At 35.9% G+C, this 20,092-nt stretch overlaps 1 protein-coding gene across 7 annotated transcripts in view; it reads right to left on the reverse strand.

Annotated features, from left to right (window-relative positions):
- Positions 1–20,092, reverse strand: part of PAN3 (poly(A) specific ribonuclease subunit PAN3) — a 96,934-nt gene that overhangs the window by 66,237 nt on the left and 10,605 nt on the right. For 5 of the 7 annotated variants that reach the window (XM_042014181.1, XM_042014185.1, XM_042014179.1 and 2 more), the window contains 4 exons: positions 17,789–17,910; positions 8,964–9,030; positions 6,862–6,932; positions 4,749–4,811 (listed from right to left, as the gene is read on the reverse strand). In XM_042014181.1, coding sequence (XP_041870115.1) covers positions 4,749–4,811; positions 6,862–6,932; positions 8,964–9,030; positions 17,789–17,902 — 315 coding nt within the window. In that variant the 5' untranslated portion in view covers positions 17,903–17,910. Of the gene's footprint in view, positions 1–4,059; positions 4,174–4,748; positions 4,812–6,861; positions 6,933–8,963; positions 9,031–17,788; positions 17,911–20,092 lie in introns of those variants that run through there. The other 2 variants (XM_042014186.1, XM_042014184.1) reach the window with 2 other exon arrangements.

A 20,092-nucleotide genomic window follows, 5' to 3' on the forward strand; every position in this document is an offset into this window, starting at 1 on the left:
CATACAAAAACATAAGCAGGCTCTAGTCTTTCAAAGTCTGTGGAGAGTCTGAGCTATGGTAATGCTGTCTATATGCTTCTACTACCAAACCAAACAGAAGCGATCTTAAGCCTTCTCCATCGCAGGCTAAATGAAGCAGCATTACCTTAAATTACTATAGCTAAAAGGTATCACAGTAGCATTAGCTAGGGCTCAACTGTTGCACATTGAGTTGACTGTATCTGCACATACAAACAACAAAAAAATATTACATCATCAGACAGAAAAGATCAGCTATACAAACTCACACTTCCCTTGTACTACTGAAACCAAAATTAAAGTGAGATACACAATTTTAAATTTCAATGCTGACTTTTGGAAGACTTCATTTTTTTAAAAATTAATAGCAGAGAGACCATTGGAAAAAGAGGTTAAACACTCAGTTTACTGTAAAAGAACCAATTTCTGTTTTATTATGCCTTTAAAACTAAAACCAAAATAGAAGTTCTTGGTGTCATTATTGCTATTTTCACCCAACGATCATAGCTGATTAGCTGGAGTAAGACAGTACTTGAAACACCCAGCCATGGAGATGAACTTCTATATGTTACTACTGAGCCCCTATACAGGCACAATCGACCAAGAAGCACCTTAATTATGAATACAACTCTGTAACTGTGTTCAGTAATACACAGTAAAGTGTTACATCTGAACATTAGTTATGGTCAACAAGAATATCCTAACAGATTTGTAAGATGGAAATATGAAAAAGAAAAGCTGTCTTTTAAGTTTAACTTAAAAGTTAAGTTTTGTAGTCAATAAAGCTGCAAAATCCCTTCACACGGATTGGGTTAATTGTGAATCAAACTACCTTGGTACTTACTACTACTTTTCCTTTTTTATTACAATCTCCCACGGGTAGACATGCAGACCACATGTTTTTTTGTATTTCAGCTTCTGAAGGTTGGAACCAATTTTTTAATTTTTGATATCCACAAAAAAATTGAATAGGAGCTTGGTCAACAGCTTAAAAATAATTGTGTGGTTGGCAGGTATTTGTTGTTGGGTGGAGGGTTTTTTCCCTTATGAAAGAAAGAAGACTATGCTAACATTTATAATGCTTATATGTTTATAATTTTGAAGTTTCCAATACTATATATGGAGATTAGATGCATTTAACAGACTAGCCACCCTTCCATCCAGATTGCTTATGAAAACTTGGGTTTGGCTGGGGACAGAATTCCACTAGCTCAAAAGTATCATACAGAGAGAAACAAGAAGGATTCTTCTACCCAAAGAAAACTTAAGTGTGCCATTTGGCATTGAAATATGTCTTATTCCAGAGCAACACATCCAACCATTGCAAAAAAAAAAAAAAAATTCTTGGTTTAAGCAAATTTTAGAGTAAGACATGCAATAGATCAGGCACTCTATCATGCATTTTAAACCATAGCTAAGGGAAACTTTTCAGGTGAACGTACTAAAAAGGTTTATTTCGTGAGCATATATGCTGAAGACATGAAAATCTTGAAGAGTTCAGAAGCAGGAAAACTGACATATCAAATCTTCTCACAAATTCTGCAGTCTAACTAGATTGGGATGAGATATGAACTACAACCACAACTTTAAATCCTGGCATGGATGTAGTTTTACCAACAAAGTTCTTTACTAAGAAATTCATATCACTTGTTGAATTGATGTAAACTGGTGGAAAACCAAACTTTTTTCTACTACCATTAAAGCAGATAGTTCTAACTGTAGTGCAGACTTGTCAGACAACCACCACCCCATGATGTACTTTCAAAAATTCCATTGCTAAATGAACACTATGAGCAAAACACAGGTTTTTGTCAGGTTTAAATGTTTCTTTTACATTTCTAGGACAAATTTTTGTATTACTTAGCAAAAAAGTGGGAAAACAATGCACAGTTACCAAATATATAGGTAAGAGGGTTAAAAACTGATGCAGTTTTTACTCTGGTCTTTAATAAGCATATGATTTCCCCAAAGTGGTATATTTTCTAGCTGCTTTAAATATTTGTACAGCGTCTTCAACTAATGTGTGCACAAGTTTAAAAAGTTTTTAATTATTTTACTGCAGATCATTCTTGAAGACTACATACGCCTTGGCATAGAAAGAATCAAACAAAGCTTGTAAACATAAGCAAAAGCATCTCACATATCAGTTGCATTTGAAGTTATTTGACTTCAAATACAGAAAAGGATGAGGCAACAAAATGTAAAAGCGTTACATATTTCTAAAGGGAAATGCTTTTATAATTTGATTTATGTATCACAATGATCACTAATGCACAAAAAAAGCAAATAATATATTCTCTCATGTCACAGTTTGAAGTGAAAAATACATTTATCTAAGTAGTAATAACTAAAATAGCAAGAGCAAACAACCAAGGAACAATTCCAATAACTATCTATTCCAAGGAAAAATGTAAAGTAAATTAGATTATATTATATCCTTGTAACACATTTTAGACCACAATACTACCTACAAACAGTAGTTTTCCCAAAAAGCATAGTCTTTCTGCACTGCTGCAACAACTTTTTTTAGCATAACTTATCCACTAATGTTTTACTATTGCAGTATGGGTGCATAAATCCCAGAAGGAAAAATTCAGGTTTGAAATATAAATTTAGCCCAGGTACATTATACAGTTTGTGAAGCCATAATTCTGTCTCTCACAGCACAGTGACATGATGCTTGATCATTACCCCTCAACTTATCAGAACATGATTTGTGCTTCTCAGATTGTATGCAGGAGGCTCTGAAAGGTGAAAACTGTCTCGACACATTTTCATTAAAAGTACATTCAGCAAGACCAAATATGGCACACAGGGCTTTTTAATGAACACCACTGAACTAGATAACGATCAGGTATCAGAGGTGTCAAGATAGAGCTGGAAACAGGAAGCTGGAGAGAAATACAGCTTCCCAAGAGGCAACAAAACTAGATGAAAGGCAGGACACTCAAAAACAAAATAGTAACCATTTAAGTCTTAAGAATTTAATATCCAAAGGACTTGAAATTATTGGTTTCTTTTAACTTGAGAGGTCAAGCTTTTCTCATCCTCATTAAAAAGCTTGCATTTATGCAGACTAGGCTTACAGGTAATCTTTTGTTTCAAATAATTTTCTATGCACATTTATTACTGCCGATCAAAGTAAATTAATTAAGTCTGCTGTCCAGTCTCACTTGCTGTAAGTCTCCGCAGTAGGCACTGAACAGCTGCACCCTGTTTGGGGTGAACTTTAGTTCAGATAATCTCTCCTATACTTTCCTTTCTAATCTAGAGTTTTTGACCTTGCCTTTATTCACCTAAAATAATGGAAGGCATTCTAGAAAAAAAAGCCTTCAAAACACATAAACAGCAGCATTAAAATTGTATTTGAAGTTGTTCAGTACAGCAATTAGTTCACCCCTTGCAGCCTGGGAACTGAAGTTACTCTCACCTTAATGGACCTCCTCTAGGTGTGACCGAACAATTAAAAAAATGAAATGGAAATAAGTCAGTGTTAGAAACTTTTTGTAAGAGTTCAGTTTTCATGAGGATTGAAGGTATGAAAAAACAAAGTAAAATGTAAAAATAAATGCTTTTCACTACCTTGTAAGGCTGACCAGTGACAAGTACAGGAACCTTTTAGCCTGGATTGGTGGCAACAGTCTCAGAACAAATTTAAACAAAAGTTTCATAATATATTTTCTTCTTGGTGCATTAAGTTGTCATGTCCCTGGCAGCAGATTCTGAACAGTTATGTCACACAAGCTTTTATGAACTGTTTACCAGAACCACCAAAAGGAAAGCAAGAATTTTTCCAGACAGATCATTTCAGGTTTAGAGAGGAGCACTTTTCTAGATAATGGCTGAAGTCAATTTAGGAAAAACACCCAAGAAGTTCAAGTTCAGAATGCCATCCTATTTTTAACAAGCATAACATGTACTTGAAGAAAAAATTAAATAAGCATGACATTATTCTTGGGAAAGTGTGTTAGTCTATTACTAACTCTAGCTTTTGTTCCATGCTTCACAAATCCTATTTGTGCATTGTAGATTAATACTTACCTAAAAATCTCTTATAGGAAATTCACTTTAAGGTTGCTTGTCTTACTGCATGTGGAGTTACAACAACCGGACAGTAAATCCAGAAGGTTTTACAGTTGACAGAACCTCCACCAAGGCTCCATCTACAGAAATACTTAGCTCCTTTGATTTCATTTTAAGTATCCTATAAAAATGTCTTTAAATAGTAATCTTAGCTTTCCTGAAATCTAAAATTGAAATGCAGTTTAATAATTTCTAAACAGAGATAATTACCTCAAGAATGTTCATAAAAATTCAAGGACTATGTTTACTTTTTAAACAAAGCAGAATATCTCTAAATATCAAATAATCAAAAGCAAAATAAATAGCTCAGTCATACTAACTAGTTTCAAAAATGCTGTCTAATTAAAAAGGATATTCAGAATTACAATCATCAACTTATCCTTAGTATTTTATTGATATCAAATATTCTCTATATGGCTTGCCCATTGTTAAAGGGCTGCCAGCATAACATGATCAGAAATATCAAGAGACAATCAATGAACTTGCTTAACACAACTACATAGAACATGCTTTTACAGAAACTATTCAGTTTTACGTGATACAATCATGCTATTTTTATAAAGTTCCAAATAACTTAATATGTCAAAATATTACAAATTAGAATTGTGATATTTCTAAAAGAAAGCAACTGTTCTTTATTCACTTACCAAGACTGTATTATATCTGTCCTCCAAGTCAGTGATAAACGAAGGAAATGCTGGTTTTGCCAGCTAGTTCAGAACAAACAAAACCTTAGAGTTGGGCTCTTAGTAAGATAATGGAGAATTTTTTTCCAAACAGTAGATGTTGTAAACACCTGCATTTGAACTAGTCACCAAGGCTCCCTTCATACAGCAAGCACTGAGCACTGGCTTGATAAATCCCATTGTTCAAGCTCTAAACAAACCCCAGTTAATGGCACAGAGGGGAATCACGCAGGTTTTTAAACACCTGGCTCTCAAGCATTTAGTGCTTTTAAGGAAATCACTTACTACAATTTGGATATTGTAATAAAAAAATACTAAAAATATTTTAAAACTACATCCATGGCTATTTGCAGTGTATTGACTGGCAGCAAAAGTCGGTCAGTCACAAAACAGTAATTAATTTCTCATAACTTTAGCCATCAATTTTTGTTCACTTAAAGCAATCACCAACATCTGGTCATTTCCAAAGTATTTTTCTCGGTGTGACCTAAATGTTCCTTTAAGCTACTCATCTCTCTCTGCTGACTATAGAGGGAGCCTGGATGCCTAGATTTACACAGCTCAAGCAATATTTTACAAAAACTCCCCCATTACTAGAATTTAACAACCTTTAATAAAAGCATACATTACAAAATAGCAATCATAATAAAAAATAAATTATTAATATGCAAAGAAAACTACAAAATTCTTTCAACTAATGCAAGTTATAGCAGAATTGCTAACTAGAAAAAAAATCCAAGTTAATCAATTTCACAGATAAAACTTACTCTTAATACTATTTTAGCAGCCAGTGCCTTAATTTGCTTCTTTTTCTTGAGGAAAAAATGGACCAAGTCAGAAAGCACTCTGAATTAGTATTTGAGCTTTGAGATATTTGTGCTTTACAATAATTAAACGTTATACTGCTTAACTTTTGAAGTAATTTTTAGAGACAGTGGTCATTCCTGCAATACTTCTGTTTCATAGCTTATTTTCTTTGGTGCATGTGGTTCATACACATAAGCACAAGTTTACACACACATACATACATACATACGTGTATATATTGGCTCTCAAAGCCTATGTTAAGGAGGAATGTACAATTATTTTTCATTTTTACCAGCCTTTGTAAATGGATAAGCAACACATTTATAGTTCTTTACATCCGACTTTCAGTGCACTGTACTGGCATTAAGGAAAAGAGCAATGCAGATATTCCATGTACTTTGGATACATCATAATACTAGAAAATTAATGTTCTACAACAGCACTTATATTTAAAAAACAGTGCGATGGACCAACTCTAGCAATTATCTTTAAGCTCAATCTTCACCTGCAGGAATAATACAGAACATGCTGATGTAGCCTGCTTTCATTATTTACTACAGGAAAGCTCAGGATAATGTGGCTAATATCAGTGAAAGTAAAACTTAATAACTGGTTGGAACAAGATAATGTCTGTTTGGTAAGTGACAGATCACAAAAATGAGAAGGAACTCTTGTGCAATCAAACTTTTGTCTCCTATTCCAGCCACTGAGCGTGTAACCGGAAAATACCACAAGCTGCTCAGCTGCAGGTCAAAGGTATTTAAAGACGCTGTCTAGCCCTCAGCAAAAGAAAGATTTCTCAATACAAATTAGAGGGATGGAAAAAAACCCCAAACCCTCGCTTCCCAAAGATAACAGTGTCTTTTAAACTAAATGCATTTCAAACTGTTATAATTGTTATCACATAATGTACAAATAAATGGGAGAATGATTCTTAATGTATTCTGAACTTGCTGCCATAAAGGCTTGCAGGTCACATGTCCCTTAGTAGAATAATTTGTTTTCAAATTCAATGGACTGCATACTACATTTCATATTCTATAAACTTCAGTTTACAAGTGCCTGGAGTATTTCTTAATAGCAGCAGGAGTCTGATGTAGCAAAAATGAAGCAGTAAGATCTTATTTATATCAGCAGCAACATATTGAAATAAATCTAGTAACATCAGAAGAAATGCTTATTTCATGTAGCATTTCAAGTTATTCCATATCTTCTTCCCTGTCAACTCGTATATAAATATGCTACTTAAGATTTAGTTGTTGCCTACCTTCCTCCTTTGAGACACGCTGAGGGCAGCAAAGTCATTAAACAAGGATGAATTTGGTGAAGTTAGTGGATCTATAAAATCAATGTAAAATCAATATGTTATATATATATATACACTACTAGAAGAAACTCTGTATTTTTTAACTTACATCTGTATGGAAAAAATCCTTTTGACAAAGCTAAGTTTAGCAGTTACACTGCTAAAACCCACAGCATTTATTAGATTCTGTGCAACTGCTTAATTGAAATGGTGCTCATTAACAGAATTCAGTAAGTTTAATTGCTGTTGACACTATTTAAAGTCCACCTAACATTTCGCAGCCTTCATCTGATCAGAAAACCTGTTTTAAGTGCTTCTTACATTTGCATGTTATTTTTAATCCTGTAGATGATACATTAGAATGTTTCTAATTCACCAGAAGATCCTCTGAAAGGGCTGACAAGCATTGGCAAGTGCATGAGTTACCATCCCTAGGGGTATCATGTAAATGTAGTACTGAGGGACAAGCTTTAGTAGTGCACTTGGCAGTGCTGGGGTAACAGTTGGACTTGATCTTAAAAAGCCTTTTCCAGAATAAAGGATCCTATGTGATCTCCAGCTACCTGAAATTAACAATCTTCTGTGTAACAGGTCTTAATGATGTGGATTTTGCTTGTCTTGTCACTGTTTTGCACATCCAATTTAAATCAGAACCAAGCAAAAGTCCGCATTTCATTAATAACTTTTTATTGCTTTTCTTTGTTCCTATTCATCATTTCCAGAGTTGAAGTTTCAAAAACTGTGTAACATTCACAGATGCAACTGAAAACTGCATGGCTAAAACTGTCAAATTAGCAATGACTGCCAGCTGTAAACATCGGTGTTTTGATGAAACACTTTCTTCAACATCAAATTCTTAGAAGACAATTTATCTTAAATTTGATCAACAATAAATATTCCCTAAAAGGGCAATTCTACAAGAGAAGCATGGCTTGGCAGAGCAAGGGGGAGAGAGAGGGGGAAGGATCTGAGACACAACAATATTTAAAGTGGTTTCCAAAAGTTGGTCTGGTTTCTCTCCTTGACATGCATCACCATTACTATTTGGCCTGTCACAGTCAAACTCTGACTGCATTTAAAACTGGAGACCTCCATTGCCTTGAATAGCTAATTGTTCAGTGGGACAAAAGTAGCAGACTCAAAGCCTACTGGAAATAAACTAGGAAGAAAAAACAAAGAAACACCCACAAATTTCGACTTTCAAGCAAGTTCATTTTACAGTAGTTACTACCATGCTTAAAAAATTATAATCCTAGTAAGTAGACTAGCTGCAAGGTCAGATATGCAAATGTAGTTCTAGAGCATAATTTACACAGCAATTTTCAAAGCAGAAATTTACTTTAAATGTATATCCTTGCCATAAGGAAGCAATACCCTCTTCTTTAAAGAACTTAATTTAACAGCTACAGCTGAAATAATCTGCAGTGATTCTCAAGAGCCCATTACAAAGCTCAATACACCCTCCACAATAATTTAGCGAGTATGTAGGCCTCCACTATCAAGACATTTTCTTCAGCTGAAAACCACGTATATAAAACACGTTCCTAAAGCAAGGCAAAAATAAGAGGCAAAGTACTGCTTGCAAGACAAAATAGCTATTAAAAATCATCAGTTATGTGACATTTATAGGTATTAAAAATCATCAGTTATGTAACATTTCACAAAATCCACACACTCTAAATTTAAGGGAAAACACCTGTACACTAATCTCACACAATAACTTCTCCAAGAAGCATAATAAAAAGGGATACTATGGTGAAGCAACATAAATGCTTAAGCTATCAGTGCTTTACAGTGGATATTCAAACTAACATTTCACTTGAAGTGACAAGACTGCTAATGACTTTTTTTAGTTTTTTCCCCCCACAGCAGAGAGAAGCTTAAAAATTTATGAGTTCAGTAACACTTAAGCTTTCCATTATACACTGTTAAAAAAATAAAGTTCTGCTGTATCTCAAATAAAATCAGAGAACAAGTTAACACTTCCTTAAGTCTCAGTTTTGTGAAAGTGAATCTCAAATTTTCAAACATACTTTTATATGTATTACTTTAAACATACTTACCATGGCCTGCATACTGCTTGGCACTGTCATTGAGAAGGCTAGGGGAGCTGCTGCTATTTGTCATCCTCTGCAAAAATACAAGATGAAAGTGTACATGTAAAATAAAGCTGTAACAGATTAAGTGAGGGCATTGGGGACAACCTTTAAGAAGTTTTAAGGACAGACTATGAAACTTGTGCTCATTCCCCATTTAGTAAATATGCTGAGCAAACAGACTTATAATTAACAAAAATGTTTAGTAAAATAAAGCATTTTGCACAACAGAAATGCAAACCAAAAATTACTGTATATTAAAATTAAACACTATCTTCATTAATTTCTTCTAAATGAGAAGTGTCTACCAAACCTATGGTTCTCTTCCTGCATGTTATGAAAACATTAGATAACCTAATTACTTATCTCCTTAAAACAGTCTTTTACACTGCACTCCTGAAACAACTCCTCCCTTTAATAAACTATCATCACAACATGAAACTTCTCCCATGAAAAATACTTAAATTAAGTATTTGATAGATTCTTTTTAAAAACAGAAGAACCTTTTGAGACCTTTCAGCAAAACATCCAATTCTTCCAAGTCAGCAGGACATCTGAAACCCTTTTAACATTCCTGCTAGGCTCTCCTTGCTTTTTCTACATTCCTCTAGAGATATCAGCAAGCAATAAACTGGAGTAAAGAGAAGCAGTGCTGCTCTAAGAGCTACTGCAGCTTTGACAGAGAAGTTTTAAAGTGTCTCTTTTTACTCCTGCTTATTATTTTATTTCACCAGCCTCTCAACAGGAAGAAACAGTGTGAGAAGTAAAGGAAGGCAAGGTCAGGAAGCGTTCTTCATCACTGAGAGACAACCACTAATTTGTTAAAATACTCCCTGGCATGCTTTTGGCACACATCAACCCGGAGTCTCCCAGCCAATTTCCAGGCACTATTCAGCAGTGAAAAGGTTTGAGAACCCTTCAAATAGACAGTTTGCATGCAGACTCTGCTTCAGTGGGTGAGCACACACCAGCACAAACAGGCCATTTTGTGCCAGCTGGCCCTAAGCAGCAAGGAAAGTTTCCAGGCATGTTTCATCTAGTAGTCTAGACACAGAATGACTCAAAACTGGTCACTGGATTCGCTCTTTATGGTTATTTTTTTCCGTAGCTAGTCTCAATGTTGGTGGCAAAGGGCAGGAAGCTTACTATGTTATGTTCCAATGCCATTTCATCTAATTGTTGACCACAAAGATCAGTATTCTGGAACAATTTTGGTAAGAACAGAGGACAACCAATAGAAGCTGTAGCACTATCCAATTTGGTAGATCTGTAAATCTATTGCAATTCAAGTCTCCCAACACTTGCAGTTTTCAGAGCACCACGAACTTCACCAGAAGCTGCAGCTTTAAAATTTGTATCTAAAAGAATAGACAGTGTAAAGTAGCTCTTATGTGGAATGCTTACACATGTAAATAGCATATAAACCTTCAGCTTTTTCAAGACTTCAAGCAAGCTGTCTGCTACATGCTTGTTCCCTTATTTTGATGTCACCTGTCTCATGCTCCTAAATATACTGAACTGACACAATATAAATATCACTAACTGCTTAAGTGATAAATACTTAATTCTATACACAAAAGGCATGCATCTAGTGAAACAAAGTTGACTTATTTTTACAAAACAAGGTACCACTTTGAGAGACCCACACTAAATTGACAATCTTTGCCCAAATTTAAGGAAGCTCATCCTACTGCTCAAAATCATCAAAATAAGAAAAAAAATACATCAAAATCATTTCTGGATTATGGTAGCTCAAGTAATCATATGCCATATTCCCTTCCTAAGCAATGGAAAGAAGTTGAATCGTTTTCCACAAATACTTAAAAAGCATCCCTGTTATGCATCTTTTTTTGGCATTTGATACATCCACATTGACCCTCATAAAGCAAAGGGGTTTAAGAAGAAATTTCCTCAGGCAAACTTTCAGATATGCACAAAATTTGCCCAGGTGTAGATAAAAATAGTATTAATGTCTATTTATAATACCAGATTTAATAATTTTAATGCAAAAGGTAACAATCTGTTGAAATAGGAATAAATATGATATTGAGAGCTGTGTTGGTATCAAAGCTGGTTAAGCACACAGGCTAAAGTTGGAACCAAGTATTTTTATTCCATCAATATTCTCTATCCTAGGTAAAGGAGTTAAATATTCAACCAACAGACTTTCAATGTGAATAGGAACCTGAGACGATGAAAACCAGCGCTGACACGATCACTGAGAACACACAGTGCACACACAGCAGAACGCAACAGAGCACATTGCTCTGGATTCTGAAAGCACAGTGCAACCCAAATCTGTGAACATCAAGTGGGCTTTTAAAACATCAAGTTCCCATTCAAGGTGCAAACATATCTTACACACACCAGGATTCTGAAAAACCAAAGCTTGGCAGCTCTTGCCTTAACAACTGCTTGTAATCTGTACCTTGAATAGTTAGAAACCTCTACCACATTCATGAATTTTTTGCTTTGCTCACTTTTATTACACATGCATAAGCTTCTTACCTTAACATTATTCATAGAAGACCTGCATGTAATCAGTAAAGGCTTTTTAAACTGTTTTAATATTAAGATTTTTACCACACCCAAATGCATTTAGTCTTAATGAAGGTTACTCCTGTGTCTCATTTTTACCAAAAAGATTTTGAAATAAAAAAAAAAAATTAAAAGAACATACAAGTGCTGTTTGTCATTTGTGTTTTCCAGAAGGCAGTCTTGATTTTAAATAACACTTCTCAACCTCTTCTAATGATGTTGAGCTATTTTTCATACAAACTGAATTTCAAGAAGACTGTAAGCACCTCAAGCCTAAGGGATGAAAGCTCCAGAAAGGCAAAAGCAACCATTCACAGGGAAAGAAAATTTAATATTAAGCCTGACAGGGAAGGTAAGAACACACATATGAGAGCTTCAGACTGTTTTAGTACATCAGGGCTTTTATCACATGGAAGGTAATGTATTTTGTCATAACCAAGTGACACACTCAGTTTCACAAACTTCTCTGCCGGCCTATTGCTATGATTTACTGAGGTTCTTTAAATACTACTCAAAATTCAACTAGGATGGCTGGCATACATCCTGCCCCTCTCCCTTCAAAGGAATTAAAATGTTGTGTGTTTTAGCTTTTCTTCACAGGAGGGATGCTCCAGTACCTGCACCATCTTTGTGACCCTTCATTGGGCTCTCTTCAGTATATCCATGTCAAGTGTTACAACAAACACTCCCACCTTCTAAAGGTACACACCACCTTGCCTCCATCCTTCAATATTCAGTAACAAACCCCAGAATTACAGCTGCACTTAAGGCAAGTTTGCTTTATTTTCATCTCCCTCCACTAAAGGCTATATTACAAAATTCTCATCAAGATAAAACATGAATAAAACTTTGATGCAGACAATTACATCTAATTTTACATAGCTTATAAGACTTAGCTTGAAGTGAGTGTTTTTCCTTTTTTCTCCACCACTTCTTATCTCCAAAATACATAAGAGATGATATTTATTCTTTTTGTCTCCATATTCCATGTCCTAACCCTGAGAAAGTAAGGATTTTCCTCATGGCCATTCCATGGTGCTAAGCATACCATCTCGAGTATTTTGCAGTATGTCATAATCTAGTCTCTTCACCTTACTACTGTTTTACTGGAACTATATTTCAGAATACTTCTTTATAATTTTTAGAATAATGTTGATTGGAGCACAAAAAGTCATTCTGCAAAAGATTGATTTGTTAGGCTGTGACATTGTTTAGTTGTCAGATTCTCTGACCTAAAAAGGGTGGTACCTTTTGCTTTTCTTTTTAAACAATCCAAAACCTGTCCTTGACAGTTAACATGTGTGGCACCATCTATAGCACAATCCACTCAAATGCTGAAACTAAAGCAACTGGATTTCCTCAGAAAGCATTATGAAAACAACCGCATAATTTTATATTTAAAATAGCACATCTGTAGTAGCACTCAGTTCTCAACAGTTAAAAACTGAAGACATTTACAAGCTTCTGTGCTATGAGGAGAGTTTTATTACTTGACTGTTGGCAGATGCAGCAATGGCAACAAAGGTCTTCATGTTTATTCAGCTGCAAGGCTTTGAAGTGAGCATGGTTGCTACTTCTCAGGCTATTCAAGAATGCTTAGTACACCAACATTTGCATGGTGAAAGCAAGCAAAACCAATTCTTCTCCATCGCTTGGCCTTGCCAATTTCAATGCTGAAGACTGTTACCCCCTTATTATTTTGATTAGGGTGATTTACTGAGAACTTTACATTCTTCCTTGCTATGTAACCTGCAGTCTGATGGAATCCACATAGTCATAAATCTCATCCCATCAAAATAAAGAAAACCAGATTTCCGTGAAGCAACATGGATGAAGGCACCTTCTACTGTTTTATGCTCTTACAACCAAGTTGCTCAATTCTAGTGAAACGTTTAAAGTTTTTAACATCAAGATACTTCTGTGCCTCATCCTGCTATAATACCCTTTTAACAGGCCAACATTATTAAAGCTTCTTTCTGCACCACCTGCGTCTTTGGTCAAGCCACAAGTTAGTCAAAGGGCAGCACTAATGCCAGAGGAACAGTGACACCAGCCAACCAAGCGGCAACTGAGCAAACAGCCAAGCATTACAGGCATCCCAGCCAGCCAGCTCCTGCCTCCTCACTGCTGGGAAAGCCAAAAGCAGTGAGCTGCTTTTTGAACCACACCTCTGACTGTCTCTGGGCAGCTGCTGCTATGCCAAAAAGAAAAAGAACAGCTTTGAGGACAGCATGCAGCCTGTGGGCCATGTGTTGTGCAGGTCTGCTCTGCAGTCCATTAGCATTACCTAGAGAAGGGGAAAACAGAAAAAAAGTGCTTTGATAAGATGGAAGACAATACTGTTAATATAGTATATGAAAGCATATGTAGATTCAAGGAAGAAGAGACACATGAAACAAAACAGTATTATGGAAAAACACAAACCAGTGAGGACAGAAGACTATTAATCAATAGGAAACCAGGTTAGTAACAACAGAAGACGACAATGGGGGCCAAGGAAAGGTTGGCTAACAGCAAAGACCTTTGAAGTAGGAGGAGTGGAAGATGAGGCAAAGAGATAGCTTTCAGAAAGGAAGAAAAAGGAAGAATTAGAACCATGGCCACTTCAAAAATCCTGCCTCTTCTTAACTGTGCTGAGTATTTTTACTCTGTTTTCCCCACTGCAAAGTGAGTATTGCCATTAATTGCATCTTAACCACTAATCTAAGCCCAAAGATATGTTTAAGATCTCATAAAATACTCTTCCACAGATATAAATAAAATCTGAAAGTCAGAAATAGCCATTCCACAGAAATGTTGACAACTATTCATCTACATTATTTATGGTCAAAGCAGTACATCCACTCCCAATTCATCATGATGTTAGCCACTTCCCTCCCTTTCGCTGCTTACTGAACACTGAGTCTTAGCGATCAGGCACTGCACACAAATGTGGTAATTGCAAACTTTGGATATAGCTTTGCTTGATGCAGTTCGGTTCCGTTATATATGCATTATGATAACCCCAACATATACAATCACACACTCTTTTCAACAAACCTCTGTTTTATGTGCTGCACATGACAAACACATTCAGGAGATTAGATAGGAATAGTCACGACAACTCATCAATTGTTGATGTTGATGATTATGTTGAGAGGTATCTAGTGAATAAAACAAGGACAGCAGAAAGACTTTCATGGTAACAGAAATGAGCAATACCCAGAAGGGACTGACTTTGTTACTATCTTTGCTAGAGTGAGGCCAGTGAAGCAACATGAACCAAGTATTTTACTGGTGGTTATTAATTCCATTCCTCACCTTCCAACTGTAAAGATTAGTTTCAAAAACTCAGGTCTCTTGTTTGCCAGCACTGTTGGGGCATTGTTTGTTTAATTGCCATCCTTTTCCATCCCATGCATCTATAAAATGTAGACTACTTTCTTGTTTCATAAGGAAAGCATTCCACAAAGTTTGATGGAATAATTGCAACGGCACCCGAAAGTGCACTGCCAACTAAGTCTTCGCAAGGATGCGAACAGCATGCAGGAAAATAAAGCACAGAAACGATGAGCATTTAATCAAATATCGAACAGATGCTCAATACACATGGATGTGCCACACATCTTGTGTTCTGAGTAAGCCCCACAAATAGTTTTCCCACTGAAAAAAAACTACACAACATTATGAGAAATACAACTCTATATAGAACCTCAAGGCTGCACTCGCAACCTAAACTTACCATTTCCTAACATCTTGCTGCATCTTACTAGTGTTTTTCTATCAGTGTGTTTATTTGCATGCATTTGCAATTTCCCAGCTTTAAAACACAAGCTGAAGAGCTTGCCTCATATTGTGAACTACACACGTTCACCAGAGATGACAACGCAACTCAGATGGAACTGGTATTTCCATCTGCAAAAGCAAAACTGAGAGTTAATCAGATACTTTACAGAAGACATTTGATGTTTCATTGATGGCAGAACACTGCATTTTTAGTATCTTTAGGTTGATTCAAGAACCTGGAGAGAAATAGGAACATGGATTTGTTCTCTCCACCCTACTTTGTCCTGCCTTTACCTTATGAAAACTTGTTTTCAGTTTCTGTGTATTGCATTTGTACCATTCCAGTCCCCATTCTGTGAGTGTCCCACCAAGGTCTCTTCTCTGCTTCAGTCCCTTTGCTCAATCCTTCCTGGTTTCTTGTTTACTTATCTTCAGCTCAGCTTCTCTAAGCCTACAGCATAAATCTCTTTTCCCTTACCAACCCCTCTGCTCCAATTAACACAGATACAGCTCTCTTTCATTAAATATAGATCCACTTCCACGCTGCTTCAATCTGAAGTAGAAGCAAAGAGGGAAATGAACCTGATCAGCGTTCCTTCTCAGAGTTCAGCCAAGGCCTAGATTATGCCAGAGCTGCAACTGCAAAAACATACTCAAGCTGGAACATGTCAGTGCAGATTACATCCTTGGGAAATTATCTAACATCTAGGAAGTCTCCAGTGGGTTTATCTAAACCAGTTCTACAAAGGTTTAATCGAGTGACAAAATCTGTACAAATTTTCAGAGAAAGCAAGCAAGAGGTATATCCTTGACACAATAACCAATCTATCAGATTTAAAGTCTCTGTTTCAAACCATAAAGAACTAGTATTATTTAAAGTCAAACCCACTAAAATTTCTCCCTTGCCTTGTTCTCCAAAGGGTTGAATTACACAGAAAATCTCATTCCAAGTGGCTAACCTTTGTCAGTATAGACTTAACCTAGAAGCTGACATACAGTCAAAACAGACAGCATTACCAGCTTTACCTATGCAAGCAAGAACTTAAAATACAGGATTCAAAGGAAAAAAATCAATATAGGAATGCTTTTCAAACTGTAGTTTGATGCCTGTTAGCACATTCTCAACACGAATAAAACCCTTCTTCAGAAGTAATTTTCCTTATCTTCCAATGGGCAAGAGGCACACTGATTTCTTCTCAAAAAGAAACAACAATGCCTTGACTGTAATCTCAGGCATTAGTAAAGTATTTAAGAATCCTATGAGCATTCATGTTAGATGCATGCCTTATTGACTGTCTTTCTAGAAGAAACAGTTATAATTAAAAATTGGTGTTTAGAAAGACACCAGTGTTTCTGCAGAATACCATTTAAGGATACAGAACATAATGACCTTGTGTTAAAATTATAGGACCTTAGTGATACAAAAATTTGTAACTGCCAGCTTCAGTAGTACACTTTGGGATCAGAGGTTAAAATTTTTCTTTTTATATCATGCATAACTGTCAGTAAAACATTTCCATACTTCTACAATTCTGTCGAATAAGAAAATCCAGCCTTCTTGAAAACATGCAGGAAAAAAAAAAACAAACAAACAAAAGAAAAGAAAAAAAGGAACACACCTAATTAATTCCCACCTTTTGCTGAGTTATTTTTCAATCCATAATACAGCCACAATTGAGATCAAAGTAACCTCATAAGGAGAGTTTCCTCGATATAAAAGAAGAGAGGTGTTGTCAGGACTCAGTGTGAATTGTTTGACTTGTGCGCTCTCTCATTTACCAGAAGTTGCTTTGTTTAGTACAGGACAGAGCATCTTCTTTTCAGGGACAGACTGTGCTGCTTTTGAAATGCATAACACTTTGAGGGAGTTATTATAGTACTTCATGTGTTAATTCAGTAGATACTCATTTAGGTTTTAAATACGACAGACATCTGTTGCAAATTTTGCATAATACTACCTACACAATAAATTCCATCTCATAGGAGTTCCTATGCCAACCTCTACAGAACACTATAAATACAGGGAAATGTTTCAGAAGATTTAAATATGAATTCAACATACTACCACCAGAGTCTGAGCTTACAAATTCTGAAATTTTTGCCTAGTAATTTCAGGTTCAACAGTTCATATTTTGCTTCAGCAAATTTTGATATTTGAAAAGTTTCAAAATGTGATTTTTATATATTTATCAAAAGCTATGCACCTAAAAAGAAACCTAGAAATTCACATTCAGTAAAGAAACCTAACACAGAGTTAATGTATGCAGCAAAGCTCAGCACAACAAGCTCAGGTAAGTGCTAACAAAAACAGATTAATTTTAAAGCAATGATACTGTTTCATTTCCATTTGCAAGATTAAAGTGAGTATATACTCTGGAGATCATACAGGATGACACATTCCAAAAGGCTCCATTTGTCCTGCCTCTTGAGCAGTTTTCCCTTTTTGGTGTAACACCAGCCGGACTAATGAAACAAATCACTGCTATTACCTGCATCATGGGATACTTTGTTTCAGCAGGACTTCCAAATCCATTAACACCAATGAAGCTGGTGCTAAAGTACGAATCCGTTAGACTAGCATCAGCTAAGCCACCACCATCCATGCCGGGAACTAAAAGGGAAAGAAAAAAAAAGAAAAATGCTTCAGAAAGTTTCCTTTACCATGGGTTTATTCGCTAGAATCTATTAGACGTATATTTTTTGGTAGGGGAATAGAATAGGAAACAGCTGGTACTACCGTCTTCTCAGCAAAACAACCAAAAACGTATTAGTGCATAGCATGAAAAAGGAACTTTATGAAAGAAGTTGCCAAATGAGAGCATCTGTAGCATGAAGTTACAGCACATATGCAGAAAGAAGCAGAGGAGTCTGATCTTAAGAAACAAGAATAACAAGGACAGTAATGATATCAAAAAGAAAATAAATCAATTAAAAAAAACCTAGAAGACAAGCTTATTTTATGAAAACCCATATTCTTGCATGCCCTTCTCGGAAATATATGAGCTAAGCAGAGTTTTGAACTGGATGCACTGGTTCTTTTAAAGGGTAACATGTAGAAAATGCACACTTAAAAATATCTCAAACCCTTTCAGAGAAAGCACAAACACTTTAAATGCTTCCTTAAGAGCTTAAGACAATTTTCATCATCTCATTCTTCATAAAGTCGCAACAATTTCCGGAAATGTAGCCAAAAAAATCCTTTAGATTGAAAGCAAGTGTGAAGGAGGCAAGAAGAAATTCATCCCGCCTAGAAACAAGGGCCTCCACATACAAAACTTTAACCACAAATAAATTAATTCAATACAAAAAAACTACAAAGAACAAGATGTTGTCATAATTAACACAAAACTCTCAAGCAGGTATTACTTTGACAGGAAAAAAACAACATTTACAATGGTATGCAAGCTGCAGTTCAAATTAACCTTCTGTAAAAGCACCCACAGTAAATTATAAAGACACTAATCAGTATGGCCAGACCACTGCAAGCCAACAGGCATGAGTAATGGGTAGCTTCAAGGTAGGAAGGCACACATCCAACTCAGAGGAACATCCTGTACCAAACTATCCAACTTGAACTTCTGGGAGGACTTGCAGCCAGGTGGTGACACCCGGAAACAACTTCCTGATCCTAATCCTCAAAGGAAATAAAATGCAACTTAGTGGCACAGCTAAAGGAATGCATATTATAAACTGTCAAGTTTCATCAGAACAGGAATTTTCCCTACAAAACAGACTACATAACCTGATGAGCCCTTTCCATGTGTTAGGCACAGAAAACAGCAAAAGAAGTACAGTCATATGCAACCACAGGAAGGGCTGAAGAGGAGGATGATGAGTAGCACGCACACCACACACAGAAGGAAACACTGCCCAGCAGCACTCCCCTGAGACTGGAGCTGCATGAATCAGCCCACTGAGGGTAACACCAACACCAGTTCAAATGGAGAGCTGTATGTGAGACACCAAATAAATGGAATATCTCAGTGGCAATAAACAGTTTTGCAAGGGAGAAAGATTCTTGAAGTTTTGCTGCCAAATCTCGAACATTATTTGTATATTCTGTAGGTTTGAAGGAAATAACTAAGAAACTATAAAGATGCTAATTATTAATGCATTGCTACTTCTTTTTACAGAAGTTTTAAAAGTTACCTAAGAGAATAGGAAAATAAAACTCCCTCCACTATCCATGTCCTATATCCTCCTTCACAACTTTAAATAAGCAGCCACATAGAAACTTCAGATGTCCTCTTGCTACAGCCCTAAAATAGACAAAACTTTTTGGATTTGTCTTCTAAATGACTGTTCCTCTTTCACCTTCATTTGGTGAAGTCACATTCAGAAGTCTAGGAAAAGTATTTTATAGTTCAACCACTGTACTATGGAAAATAGTAATATCTGCAGTAATGTCAATTACTGTCTCATGCTTCCTGCTACTGTCAGTCCCTAACTTACACTGTGAAGGTTAGCATATTACATATGGTTTTCTGGCATCATGAAAAATACTAGGACGACCCATTCATACAAGAAAACAAAAGGACAGCATATCCATGTCTAATTGTAAGCAGTTTCAGTCCAGTTTGCTCATAAACTATTCAAGGTTTTCACTGTGTTTTTTATTTATTATAAAAATGCATTTCCAATGTAGCTTTCTCTGCCTACATTTCAGCCATTATCAAAAACCCCTGCAGTTTTTACACTACACCTTGACTGACCAGCAAAAACTGTTTCATTTCCAGGAACAGTTGTCATTTCAAGGTACACTATAAAATTTCAGCAGTATATCTGCTACTTCA

This window comes from Corvus kubaryi, unplaced genomic scaffold, assembly GCF_017639235.1.
Source record: "Corvus kubaryi isolate FWS band 111438036 unplaced genomic scaffold, C.kubaryi_AGA036_p1.0 split1-65, whole genome shotgun sequence".
NCBI classification, from domain to species: domain Eukaryota; kingdom Metazoa; phylum Chordata; class Aves; order Passeriformes; family Corvidae; genus Corvus; species Corvus kubaryi.